The sequence below is a fragment of the Lonchura striata genome, chromosome Z, assembly GCF_046129695.1.
Source record: "Lonchura striata isolate bLonStr1 chromosome Z, bLonStr1.mat, whole genome shotgun sequence".
Lineage (NCBI taxonomy): Eukaryota > Metazoa > Chordata > Aves > Passeriformes > Estrildidae > Lonchura > Lonchura striata.
Window position 1 is genome coordinate 5,423,083 of NC_134642.1, and position 13,816 is coordinate 5,436,898.

The window sequence follows — 13,816 nt, forward strand, 5'->3', positions numbered from 1 at the left end:
AAAACCCCACACCCTTAGAGAAACACAGATTTTGAGACAGTGGTTTCTAAGGATAGTTGCTAAGCTATGAAGACAGTAAAAAAAAAACAAAAAAAAAACAACCCAACAAATGCATTTAAGAAGCAATACAACATGGGCAAATAATTTTAAAAGCTACAGGAAGATGTCATGAAGTACAACCTCTGTCAATCTGATCAACACAATCAGTATCATGTTCCTGCCAATGCAGGAGGAATTCCAGGCAAGCATTGCATCTCCCAAAATACAAAAAGCTATGGGCACAAGCATCTGACACAGTCAGTCTGAGACAAGCAGAAAATACGTGTGTTTGTGCAAGAAGCAATAGAGCTGTGAAACTCCTTGCCATGGGATACTAAAAGCTTGTGTGATCACAAGGGAGAATGAAGAGATTAATGCAAGACACAGTTTATAAATATATATTATACAGGAAATTCCTGAGCTGATAAATGAAGTCTGGAAAATCTAGTTGGAGAAATATAATTGATTCTTGTCTGATGCATCAAAAGTTTTCACCTTTTATCAATTCAATATGCCAAAGACCAGGAATATGTCCACTTAATCTGAAATGAGTGGCTTTCATAAGCACTCAAATCCAAAAAAGCCTCATAAATCTGTATCTGAAATGTCCTCTGAGGGGCAATAAGCACAAGAATAAAATTCTTTATCTAATTCTTTATCTATTTTCTTCAGAAACATAGATCAGTTGTATTTGCTCCTCTTTCAAATCTTGCACGAGGAAATGACCAGAGATTTACTATGCAAGCCTTCTCCTCCTAGGACTGCTAGTGGCAACAGTTATAAAACAGTGACAAGGACCACCATCCAGTGTCCAGCCAGAAAGAGAAATCATCATCACCTACCCTCTATATAAAAATGTCTCACCTGAGATAGCTTTGTTGTGGTGGCTGGCAGGAGTGGGCGACTGAACTTCTTCTGAGAGCCAATGGCTGCTGGAAATGGTGGTGCAGAGAAGACAGCAGCCACACAGTTTATCTTGTTGATCCAGGTCTGCATTTCTTCTTGGCTCCTGAGGAAGCAACACATATTAAGCACTGCTGACTCAGCCTTATCTACCTATTTCCATCCCTTCTATAGTATTTTAAAAGTCAGAATAACCAAAACTAGACAATTCTTAAGAGTCTGCTCCATCTTCCTGCCTATGTTTGGAAGCAGTTAGTGCTAAGTAGCTCAGTCACAGGCTGGCTTGTGGTTTGGTCCATACCCCAGCACACATCTTTCCCTAATCCAATCCTAGTAACACAGCTGACAGAGTCAACTAATGCCCTTATTCAGACATATGTCCTAAGGTCTCAGCTGTGCTGGACACCAGAGATCTCTAGGAGGTTTAATATGGATCTCAGTAGAAAAGGGCTCAGAAGCAAAAGGCAGGTCATCTGTTATGTCTGGATATCACAGCATGAAAAACTTTATCAAATCATTCTTGTATTAAGTAGTAACTTTGTTTCTGACCACAGCATTCCTTCTAGAAAGACATCTGGCTAGGACTTGATGACATCAGGAGACAGACAATCCAAGGCTACCCTTGGTCATTTGCTTCAATGATTAATCATCCTGACAGTTATAAGTTTGTGCCTTGCTTCCAAATTGAATTTCCTGGAGCTTCAGCTTCTAGCTGCTGCATTTCGTTATGCCTCTCTCAGCTAGATTAAAAAGCCTCTTAAAACGTGATGTTTCTTTCTCATGCACTACTTGTGCACTGTAATCACATCATTACTTAATCATATTTCTGATCAAATAAACAGATTGAACCTCTTAAGCCTCTGCTTTAACCTGTCCAGGCAAGAATTTATTCATTTTTCAGCACTGCTTTCTCTCCTCAATAAGTAGCACAAGGAAAGCACTTACTGGGCTTGGAAAAGCAGGACTCTCCAATCTGCTGTTTTAAGCTTGAGGACATTGGGTTTCTTCTCATAGTCTGTTGCCTTGGATGCCAGCGCATGGTGCACACTAACCGCATTCTTCAGATCTTCCTCAGACAAAGCCTTTTCTGGCTTATATTCATCCTGCAGGAGATAGCAGGGGGAAAATTTAGGGCTTTTAATTTCTGCATGAACTATTCCTTTTTCCTTAGCCTAGGGAAAAAACCTTATTCCAGAGTTCAGAAATAGTAATAGAGTATATGAACTAAGTGCAACTTGACTTGTGGTTTCCACTATCCTTAACATGTTCTACTTTTTCTCTCTTTCTTTCTTTTTCTGTTTTGATGTCTTTCCAAGGGAGAGAAGTAGTTCTACTACCTGCGTGACAGGAAGAGATGTAAACAGGAAGTATTTGACTGTGACAACAGCTGTGGATTATTTGTCTTAATTTCAGGAATCCTTCATAATCAGCTCCCCAACTCCACTGCTCAGCTACTTGTGTTCTCAGCCTCTACTGCCTGATTTTAATTTTTCTCAACCAATTACCTTTGTAGGTCCTCCTAGGCAAGCCTCACACATCACGGAAGCCCCCTTACCATGTCCACAAAGAAAATTACAGCAAACTCCCTTACATCTCTCTGATGAGGGTCTAAAAATGGAAAGCACAGCTGTATCTGGGTTACTGACACAGTAACCATACCACTCCTAACACCAGATGACAAAAACAGGGACTCTTGTTTGCAAGCATCAGCCTGGAAGCAGTCTTTGATCTTCTCAGTGATGGAAGCAGGACAAGGGCATGATGTAGCCACAAATTCCATCCAAAGCCCACGTGACTATAAATGGCTTGGGAAAACCAGGAACTTTTTGAAAGAAAAGTGATTTTCTAGCAAGGCTGCATCACTTTTTTTCTGAAGGGCAGGCCAAAGCAGCCTGTAATTGACTCCATTTCTCTCCCTTAGTGTATCACAGAAATCAGTCTCACCTGCAATATGCACCAAGTGTGACATCTGCAAAGCAGTGAAATAACTCCCTGCAGGCATTGTAACTATTGATTCTGCACTTGAACACAATTTATGAGATGAGGTTTATCAGCAAACACAGTGCAGGACACAGAGTGTGTGCAGGGATTAGTACTAGCTTCAACATCCAGGGAGGCACCCACCTGAGAGAAGAGCTGGATAAAGTGCATGAAGTAATTTACAGAACTTTTCTGGCAGCACACCAAACAGGATTGCAGCCAGAGGAATCCATGCCACTGACAAAGGTATCTGAGCTTTCAGCCAGGCTGGTCTGGGGCTCTCCAGGTTGACTTTCAGTGGATAGGGAGTCACCAGATGTGGTGACCATCTCTTGGAAGGTGGGAGAAAACATCTTGCTCCTTTGCCTGTCTGGAATTTGTTATCTTGCATCCTTTCTGATGGAGGTCCTGCTAGTGCAGGCCCACAACTTCCCACACTGCTGCTCAGACAAAGAGGAAGCTACCCAGCAGTCCTGCCACACCACCACCTCTATCTGGAGCTAGGCAAGGGCACAACCCACCATGGGTATGGCAGGCCCAGCAGAAAGGCAGAGCATTACTGCACAGGTGACCAAAGGGCAGCCTCGAACCTGAAGATCTAAGGGGTGATATAAGGGGTTTATAAGGACTGGCAGTGAGCAAAGATAAATGTCCTTCCTCTCTCATAATTTGAGACTCAGTGATATTTGGAGGCATCTGTCTGTCTTGAAGGATTTTGTCTATGCCCACTTAGGGCATTTCATTAAACCTTTTTCAAGAAGTCTGGTATACTCTGTTTTGAAGATGGAGGAGGTAAGGCCTCAGATCAAGCCCCTTCCTGTAAGGGGTCAAAAGCTGATTTATTTGGTGGTAGTTTTGGGGGAAATGACTGGCTCTATTGTCCAGGAAGACTGGGAAAACCTCAGAGCCAGGAAATGAAATTAGACAGGCCTCAGACATATGATACTCTATTTTACCTTGTATTACTGCCTAGAGACAGTGTCAACTATCACTGACCTTGTTGTCTCCTAGCTTCCTCTGTGAGTTGCATCCAATGTCTGCAACTTACTCTGGTGACTAAACCTGTTTCAGAAGAAGTCCACATTTGGGCAGCCCCAGAAGCAGTTCTGGCTGATAAACCCTCCTTTCCAACAGAAAGCATTCATGGTAATCCTTGCTAATCCCACCAGATCAGTTGGCTGCAATCTACCTTGACAGCTGGGGCTCTGCCAGCTTCTCCAAAGGCTCTGATCAGCATACCGGAAATGTCTCTACATAGCTTGCCAGCCTCAGAGAAAGCATGCAAAGACATGAATGTGCTGCCAAAATTCCTTCTCCAAGGCCTTCAACTCTTTTTGACTGGTAGGGAATGCTAGGGGAGTAGGAACATCCATTTTTGCTTAAGCTGTCAAGGACAGTATATGCTGATGTGAGCCTTCAGGTTGAGCCGAAATGGAAGGCAGATCTCTAAAGTTAGACCTAGACAGTGGCAAGAAATATATGGAGCCAGAAAGAAACTATGATCTGTCTGTCAGATGAAGGCTGATGTGAGTGCTGCATACAATGCAAGGGCATGCTGAATTCATCCTTCTCAAACTCCTGGAGAATTACTTTACCACATCTCGATGACCCAGAGTCAGCGTATTTCTAAATACATTTTTGGTAAACCAGAGAATGACATTTGTCTTTTCTTATCAATCACTGTACCATACATGGGTATCTCCATGCAGCTGCATGTGACAGCTACAAGATTCTCTTTCAGAAAGTCTCACTACCAAACACTTTACATCAGTCTGGCCTTTTTCTATCTTTTTTTTTTTTTTTATTTTGAACACAGGAAATTTGACAAAATTTATATAAAAATATCCGAAGCCTGCAAGATTTTGAGGTGCCACATCAAAGAACAAAGATGTTGCAAACCTCACAGAAGAGTCCAAACAAAACATGGAGGTTTGTGTCGTGCACTGTTTGCCCAGAAGCAATTTCTAGAAGGGAAGCGAGGTCAGCCTTATGTCCCCTCCTTATAAGCTTCTCTTGTGTATGCACATCACATCCCATGTCAGTCTAGTGAACAGACATTCTGTCAAGCTGCTACTTTGCAATTTCCTCTTGCTATGAACAGAGGGCAGGAAATTAACCTTGGCCTGAGGATGCCCAGAGACACAGCCAATGTCCCTACCATGTCAAACTTCTTATTTTATATAATACTGCACAGGCATGTTTAGTTGGCTAATTGTGGACATTTCCACTGAGCTCCTCCAGTGCCCTCTGTGCTCACTAATTCAGAAACCATCTCTCCTAAATCACTTATTTAAGAACAAAACAATACACACCAGAGGAACTGGAGTAAGTCCAATGGGGAAAAAAAAGGTGGGCAGAGAGACAAGGCTGTCCAGAAAAATCCTCAGTAAATCTCGAGTGACCACCATTTACAAATCACTCTCATACATGGCCTTTGACAGCAAAACAAGGAGAATAGCAATGCAAACAGAGAGACAGCAGAATTGGGGTCACACTGCCCACTGGGGGATTCACAGCTGCTATGAACACTTAATATTTATATTACAATAGTGTATTGAGGGAACAGCTAAGTTACAAATGAACACAGAAAGCAATACTGCAGAGGTCTGTACGTGTGTTTGTGTGTACACAGCACCTGTACAGTGAGATTTCTCTTGATCCTGCTCGAATAGTGCAATGAAACCACCATCACAGATATCTCCACAGGTATAGAGGGACTGAGAGAAAAAGGACGTGCTTGTGAATGCACCCCGCCCTACTGCACTATGTCAGCTTCACCTTCTTAATAACCAGGAGAGAAGGAGAACTGAGACAAGGCAACCCTTTGACCAGGACTATTGCCAGGACTATTTTCAGAACTATGCACTTCTGCAAAGAAATCGAATTGTTCTAAAATGTTTCACTACTTCCTAAAATTAGGATAATTCAATCCCTACAGAAGGAAACAGCCTCTCACCAACCTTTATTATAACAACTTGGCCTAGCTGTGTATTTTTTAATGCTGGCATCTTCACCTTCTATGATACAACATCCCTAGCAGAGTAAAGTTTGAGTGCTGAAGGAAAGCCCTGGTGGACCCTCTGAAGCTGAAATCACAGGTGTTTTCACAGCTGCAGTATGTGGCTGAGCAGGGGCCAGAGGCACCCTGGGGAGGCTCACAGCTGCCCTGTCACTCTTGCAATGAGTTACCTCCCATCACAGTCTTCTCACAGCACAAAAGCAAAAGCCTTGCTTTGGCAGTGTGCTACATTTACATTCTGTAAATGAATTCAATGCAAGGGATGAATCCCATGCAAATGGGAAAATGCAGCTCTGCAGAATACTGCCCTGTAACCACTGAATTTAAGTGCTCTGACAAGTGCAAAATACACAGTTAACAAACAAATAAGAACACGAATTCCAACAATGCATTTTGTTCTGCAAAGATGCAGTCATATGTGAAATTACTCCCTGCTTCTGAAAGCATGGAGGGTAACAGGGTGAAGGGCAGCATTCTCTACAAAATTTGCATCCTATGTCAGCATCTCTACATTTTATTAAACAGAAAGCATTTTAAACTAATATGCCAGCAATACTCATAAAAATATTTAATTAAGGTGCTAAAATAGAGAGTAGTTCTTTCCCTTGAATACCAAATCAGAAATTAATTCTTTTATTACAAAAAAGGAGTCTTCTTCTTTCTCAGAGAATCATACAGTTTTTTCAGGTGAACATTAAAGATTACTTGTTTCAGAAACTGAAGCAGATGAATACACTTTGGTCAGAAAAGGGCAAGTACAAGCCTGCCATTAAGGCATTTTAGTAATACCTGAACGTGCTCCCAGCAAAAGGACTTGGGATTCAGCAGACTTGGTTTTAGTGTCTTGCACTGGCTCTGAGCATATCACATCCATATTTCAGCCCGAATCTTGTATACTGACTGCAGTTTTATCTGTTTCAAGATTTCAGCACCCTCAAAAATGTACTGCACCCCGAGCATTCCTCTTGTAAAACTCAGGCTATAATATCCTGATTCAAATCACTCTTTCTTCTCAAGAGACTATTGAGGTTGGCTCCAGTGAAACCAACAACTTCAGAAAGCCACAGCAGGGGAGGAGGAAACAGCAGTATGTACTTGCACTCCTGATAGTTACAAAATTATCAGTTTTTGAGTGAAAATGTAAAACAGCTTTCAAAGAAGTATACTTCTGCAATATAGGGCAGTCTGGACAAGCAGCACCTATTCCATGAATATTTCATCTATACTGGAGGGCAAAAAGCCTTAACAACCTACTTAGCTGCTGCCATTTATTTGATTTTGACAGTTCTCACTCATATGTTGCATTTTATGTTCTAACAGTGTAGTTAAAAATGTACTATAATATATTTAAGCTTGCAACAAAAGGCTTGAAGGATTTAATCTAACTTTTTTTTAGACATCTTGCTGTCAGGAAGCACATTTTGTTAGAAACCAGTCCTTTCTTGCTTTGTGGAAAAAAAGTATCCTTTTATCCTTCAATTTTGCAAAGGAACAGAAGCTGCAGATTCCTACCAAAGCCAAGCTGTTGTTCAATAGTTTTGCAGCTGGTCTTGCAGGCACTGCAGAAAAGCTTAATATGAAAAGGTGGGAAAGGAGGACAACCTTACAGAAGGGAAAGTCATATATACGAAATGCAAAATTAGAAGCAGCCTAGAGGAATGTGTGCACAGTGCAGAGAGGTGACACTGTCTTTGCTGGTGAAGCTGGCTGGTTTTTCTGCTGCGTGAGACAGCAGTGGCATATGCTGGAACCTACAGGGTGCACATGTGGATGTGGGCAGAGGAACTGAACTTGAAATTGTGAAAAGGGACAGGGTGTCAATGAGAGGATTCATGCCTGAATGTGTGTGTTAATAGGGTGGGGGTAGGGAGATCAGCCATGCTGTGCATCGGAGGGAAAGGAGCCTGGAGGTGCGCTAAGAGAGTGGAGAGGATGCATGCTGCTTTATCCCTCTTTTAATTAGTTTTCAAAAGACAGTGATTTCCCCTACCTTCTGCAAGTACAGGACTGTCCCCTTCAGCACAGCGTAAAAGGTTTTCCAGCCTCGTTTTCCCCGGGGAGCTGGAAAGAAAACAAATGAAAACCCATTTATATCAGATCCATTTTTATACTTTGTCTATGCTACGGGAGAGCTGTAGGACATGTTAGTCCTGTGTTAAACCTCCTTTGAACTATCTTTTTCAAAGGACAATGCAACTTAGCACTGCATGTCATAGTGCCTGCATGTACCTGCTGTGAGACACAGTAATACAACAACCCTGACGACAGTCCTGGACTGGATCAGAAAGGAACAGAAGCAATGCAAAAAGCAGGCCACAGAGAGACACAGAGATCCAATCTTTGTGCTCTTGAAGACAGGCAGACATTGCCCCTACACAACTACGCCTGAGCTCTGCACCACAGCAGTTTTCAGAAAGAAGCAGTCTTTCTATATGCCACAGCAGGCTGGCAGGAGCTGCTCAGAACCAGTGGGATACTACACAGAAAGCACTGTCTCCCCAGAGCATCATTCCCCTTTACTGCTGCTGCAGTCCCAAGGTGGCATTAAGAAAGGAGAAGGGTGCCAACCAAAATCATACGTAAAAACGCCCAACCCCACAAGAAAGCCGAAGTCAGTTAGAGGTTGAAGAACATAACAGAGACAACATATCTAGCCCATAAATTCCTAGAGACAAGCAGTGGCTGGGGGGGGGAAGTAAATTCAGCCTGAAGGCTGAAGGATCCAGTCTGGAATTCAGGTGTGACAGAGGGAGAGAATTATGTGCAAGCCCTACAGTCACCAGAGACCAGAAGCCTACATCTACACTCACTCCTCACCAAATATCCATATAGTGTATTACTGACACTATACTAAAATTAATACACACACAACTAAAGAATGACACTCAGAAAGGCACCCCATTCTGATCTGAAGACAGAAAGTGAAGATGAAGAGGTTACAAGTCCCTTGTCCCAGAGGTTAATAATTCTCATCTTGCAAAATGGGCCTTACTTCTAACTGGCATTTGTTCAGTTCAGTTTCCAGTCACTAGCCCCTGTTACACCTTTCTCCTCTAAGTGCCTAGAGTGCTTTAGCCCTTAGAACTAGGTTCCTGAAAAATACAGATGACCATTCTAGCACATCACTTAATGAGAAATCCCACACAAGTTAATCTCTGCCCTGCAAGGACTCCAACAGAAAATGAAACATGAAACATGAAAAAGTCTAAGAAACAAACAAACAAACAAAGTTTTATTAGCACCTGGAAAGCCAGAATGTAACTTTTTTTGAGGAAGGCAGACCTTTAAATTGTACAGGAACTTCTTAAAACATGGTCCTAATTGCATTACTCACAAAAGAGGTATCTCCAGAATGCCAGTGACCAGTATGCTAAATAATGAGCAATTCTGGTATTTATAATTAAAGAAATAATTTAATAAAGGCAACCAGATACAATTACTCATTAAGGTTGAATAAGATGTTTAATGAAGACTAGTCTATTTAGAGTATCCAGTCATCACAAAGAATTAGGTCAGCTTGATTTTGACACCTCTGTCTGAATCCAGTAGTCCAGCTGTGTGCTTCCATCTTGAAAATACTGACCTCCAACTGTACCTTCTAAAATAGACTAGCAAAACATGTGAACACCAAAGAGCTTAGCCGGAGAGAGACTGGCTGCTACTGGAAACCCATGATGAAGCCAGACTTTTGTCTTTGGGATTTAGCCTACCAATGTGAATCATGAGTAGGCAACCATCAACAGTTACTGGGGAAAACACAGATGCTCTGACTAACCTCAGCTTTTTCCAAGATCTATAGACAACAAATGAAGATATACAAACAACAAAACACACACAGGTGCATCAGAGGCCCTGGATGATTAGTGCAACACAAACAGAAGTAGGACAAAAAGGGAAGAAGGTAAGTAAGGGACACAGCAGGATTATTACAAGAAAGGGGCAGGGAGGAACTGCATACTAAAAAGCTGTCTGTTGCCAAAAGCTGCTACCCTTCACTGGATATGTGATCCATGGCTGGGAAAATAGGGAACAGCATCTTCTAAACAGAGGTAAAGAACAGCCTTTCTTTAAAGACAGACCCAGAGAGAAGGGGAGATCTGGAACAATCTGGTGTCACATAAGGAAAAGGAGAATTATCGTATTACTGCAGAACAGCTACTGTAATTCACTTGAAATTATTTTGTATCTGTAAACCACTATATTAAGGTTTTTTTAGCCCAAAAATTCACATTGCTTTGCTGTATCACATTATTTCTTATACTTATGCATTAGAGCTTCTGCAAATGGGACTGAACATTGCAAATTCTAGCATAACAGTGAGAGTGTGATAATGCAGTTGTGTTACCTGTTATTGCTGCTATTTCCCCTAATGAAGCACCACTATTTGCTTTGAGAAGTACATGGGTTCATTGGTAAGTGGCATTGTGAAGACATAACAAGAAAATAACATTAGAATTGAAAAATTACTCACTTTTCTTTCCATCCATATCTGCATGAATTTTCCGTGCCAGAAATCCAGTTTTATACACGGCAGCACTGGGGTCATGAGGGATGTCCAGGAACGGGTTATTTGAATTGCCAATTCGACTGACAGCCTTTGTCTGGTTGCCATTATCCTTTTCATCTGTACCATCCGAGTGAGATTTTTTTTTCTCTTCTTCATCCCTTAAAAAGCAGTGAAAATCAGGCATGAAGGACAGACTGACCAGCAAAGTTTCATTTTAGCAATTTTTGTCAAAATATACCTCTCTCTTTATAGGGGGCCATATTTAGGAAGAAATCTAGAAATATATCAAAATATAGACATATTATAGCAGAGCTTCAGTTCACCTACTTTACCAGCACAGGACACAGATTTTCAAAAAGCCCATTTCATTGTTGTCTCAAAAGATAAGACTTCAAGAGTATTCTGTGTCCTCCAACTTTGCCTATTTTTAATTCCATGCATTTGAGTGCTAAAATGGGAAATATATGCCTGCTGGGTTCAGCTGAAAAACCCCCAATTTTTTCATGAGCTTATATGTAAATGAAAAGAATTAGAGTACTACAGATCACTGTGGCTTACCCCTTAACTTAGCATATGAAACACAGACTCTACCTCTTTTTCTTTATTTTCCTCTGCAGACTAGCATAAAATTAGTAATTTAAAAATAAAAACGACACTAGGTGAATTATATCATCTTTACTTTGGAAACAAAATGCTGCTGAAAATGTTACTTATTAGGGCAATGTATTCCACAGAGCTCCTGGGGACAACAATGCAAGTCACAAGAATTGCCTGACTAATAAATACTTTTTGCTTGTCACAGGCAAAGGCTAGAAAGGACTAGGCAACCTGGAAAGTAAAGGGTGTCCATCACAAGAGTAGGACAACAGTTTTCAGAGAACAGGCCAGGTTACAGAGTAGCTCTTTATGCTTTGAAATCTGCATACAATCCCCTCCAGGTGCTTGGTGTGTCAGGGAGTATGAAGGCTGTCATTGGAAAGTCGTGGTAGCAACACCTCCTCAGACCAGCATCTGATTTAAATTTTTAAAAAATCATTTGAGCATAATGATGGTTAATACTGCCAGCCCACTGGGGGTGGACCTCAACTTGATGCATCTCACTGGCAGATGACTGGCAGAGAGAGCAAGTTCAAGCAGATCTTCCAAATGCATTTCTATGCTCAAAGGCACGTACTATGTGATGATTAGCAAGGCACACATCAATCCAGAACCTCCTTTAGGAATAAAGTGCTACCATGGCTGCTTATGGGAATGACCATTCAAAAATATGTCCTCCAAGACTGCAGGCTACAGACAAATCTATCTTATCCTCAGCTCTGCTGCTGTGGAAGCTTATTATCACCCTCTACAACTGCCTGAAAGGAGGTTTTAGCCAGGTGGGGGTTGGCCTTTTTTCCCAGGCAACCAGTGAATGATGAGAGGACATAGCCTCAAGCTGTGCCCAGAGAGTTTCATGCTGGACATCAGGAGAAATTTCATCACTGAAGGGTGGTTAAGCACTGGAACAAACTTCCCAAGGAGATGGTGGAGTCACCATTCCTTCAAGTGTTCAAGAAACAAATGGATGTGGCACTTGGTGAAAGGGTGATGTTCAGTTAAAGATTCCACTTGATGATCTTGTAAGTTTTTTCCAAACTAGATGATTCCAAAAAAAATTATTCTATGATTCTATGAAATGGTCTTTGGGGAAATAATTTAGTCTAAGGAGGTAAAAGGCTAAGAGGCTGGTCTGACAACAAGGAAAACAAATCCAGAAACATGGGGCTGAATCAGTGAATTCTGTAGTAGCAAGGAATGCTCTCAAGCATTTGATTTTGATCACCTCATAAAAAATTATAGAAATACAGTCAGGAGATGCACCATATCTTCATTATGTTGTCTTGCAAGGTCTCCTAATTAAGAGGAATTAAACTTTTACTTGAAGATCTGCTTCCTTCAAGGAAAAGCAGTCCTTGCATCTTTAGCCTACAGTGTGCTTTCCCACTCCAGCACATAAAGTTCTACAAAAATTTTTTATTAGCCAAAGCAGTAAGGACTTCTTCAAGTATGCTTTAATTGAAGCCCTCTCCCAGTTGAAAAGGTGTAGGTGTTTCTGACAATTTTGTTTGTCCCCACGCTACATGAGTCTACTCACTGGCTGCTGGTAAGTCTGAGCCACTGTGTGTTATATGTTCCTTAGATATATGTCCATTCCAGAAGCAAATTCTCTCAACATGACTCTGGGGCACTTAATCCAGACTAAAATCTCTCAAAGGGCATAAGCACACAGGTTGATTTGTCACACAGAAATGCCTTGTGAATTCTGGGATTTTAGCCAAGGACACAGCAGATTTCTCCTTGTCAGCAGAGATGAATTGCAGTAAAAGGCTTAACACTTTCTTGGAATAAACTATGTCCTTTGGAGCTATAGGAATGAATTACTGTACACTGATCAATTGTCCTGTGAGAATATACAAGTGCCCTTAACCAAGCAGCCACAGCAGTGTGATAAGCAATCCTGTGGGGGATCCTGGACACCACTAAGAGCTGGGAGCACTGCTCTTAAACTCAGCACTTCTAGGGTAGCTGCTAAAATAGGTATTCCTCAAAAGACATAGTGGAAAGGATAAAATAATATCTGCTGTCATAACTGCTGGGAGCACTGAACAAACCTTTAACTGGTCTTTTGTTCTATCACGAAAATGGGACTTTTTTGATACCCAGAAGCTTCATTTCTGAGAGCTGAGTGCTCTGACAAGATGCATGAGGGCAAGATGCACAAGTCTTCAAGAGGCAATGAAGGGAGACAGAGAGGCAGGAAGGACTCATTACAAACAGAATGTGGATGAAAACCAGGGGATCTGGGACTCATTTGCTCAAATGCTCAACTCCATGTTACTTCAGTGGTCAAACATAAGAAGAAAGCAAGATGATTTGGAGGAATGTCAAAATAGCAAAAAAAAAGTTCAGGTATTAGCTTTCCCTCAGGTATCTTCCAAAGCTGGCTGAATAGATAGGTCCCAAATACTGTTTATCAGGGATTTAACCATTGGAACTTACTTCTAACAAGCCTTTAGTGTACTTTTGCAAGAAAGAACTGTAGAAAATTCAAAGGGGGGGGGTCCTCTGGATACATAAATCTGAAAATTGATCTTTGTTTGAAACCCTAAAGTGTGGGGAGTGTGGCTACCTGCCCATTCTCAGATGGCGCTCACAGATCACCCATGTGCTGTAACATCCCCAGTGTGAAAGCCTCCAGTGATGTGGGATCACTCAGTGGTGATCTCTACACAGGTACGTTCAAAATCATGGATGTGGTGTCACACAGGCGTTAGCTCAGGTCCTTCTGAAGGGCAGGACCACTGCCTCTCTTTTCCATTTCATACAGG

The 13,816-nt window shown here is 41.7% G+C and overlaps 1 protein-coding gene across 8 annotated transcripts in view; it reads right to left on the reverse strand.

Annotated features, from left to right (window-relative positions):
* Positions 1-13,816, reverse strand: part of PSD3 (pleckstrin and Sec7 domain containing 3) — a 119,205-nt gene that overhangs the window by 18,359 nt on the left and 87,030 nt on the right. For all 8 annotated transcript variants that reach the window (XM_021534829.3, XM_021534826.3, XM_021534828.2 and 5 more), the window contains 4 exons: positions 10,413-10,606; positions 7,932-8,002; positions 1,888-2,045; positions 904-1,048 (listed from right to left, as the gene is read on the reverse strand). In XM_021534829.3, coding sequence (XP_021390504.2) covers positions 904-1,048; positions 1,888-2,045; positions 7,932-8,002; positions 10,413-10,606 — 568 coding nt within the window. The remainder of the gene's footprint in view (positions 1-903; positions 1,049-1,887; positions 2,046-7,931; positions 8,003-10,412; positions 10,607-13,816) is intronic.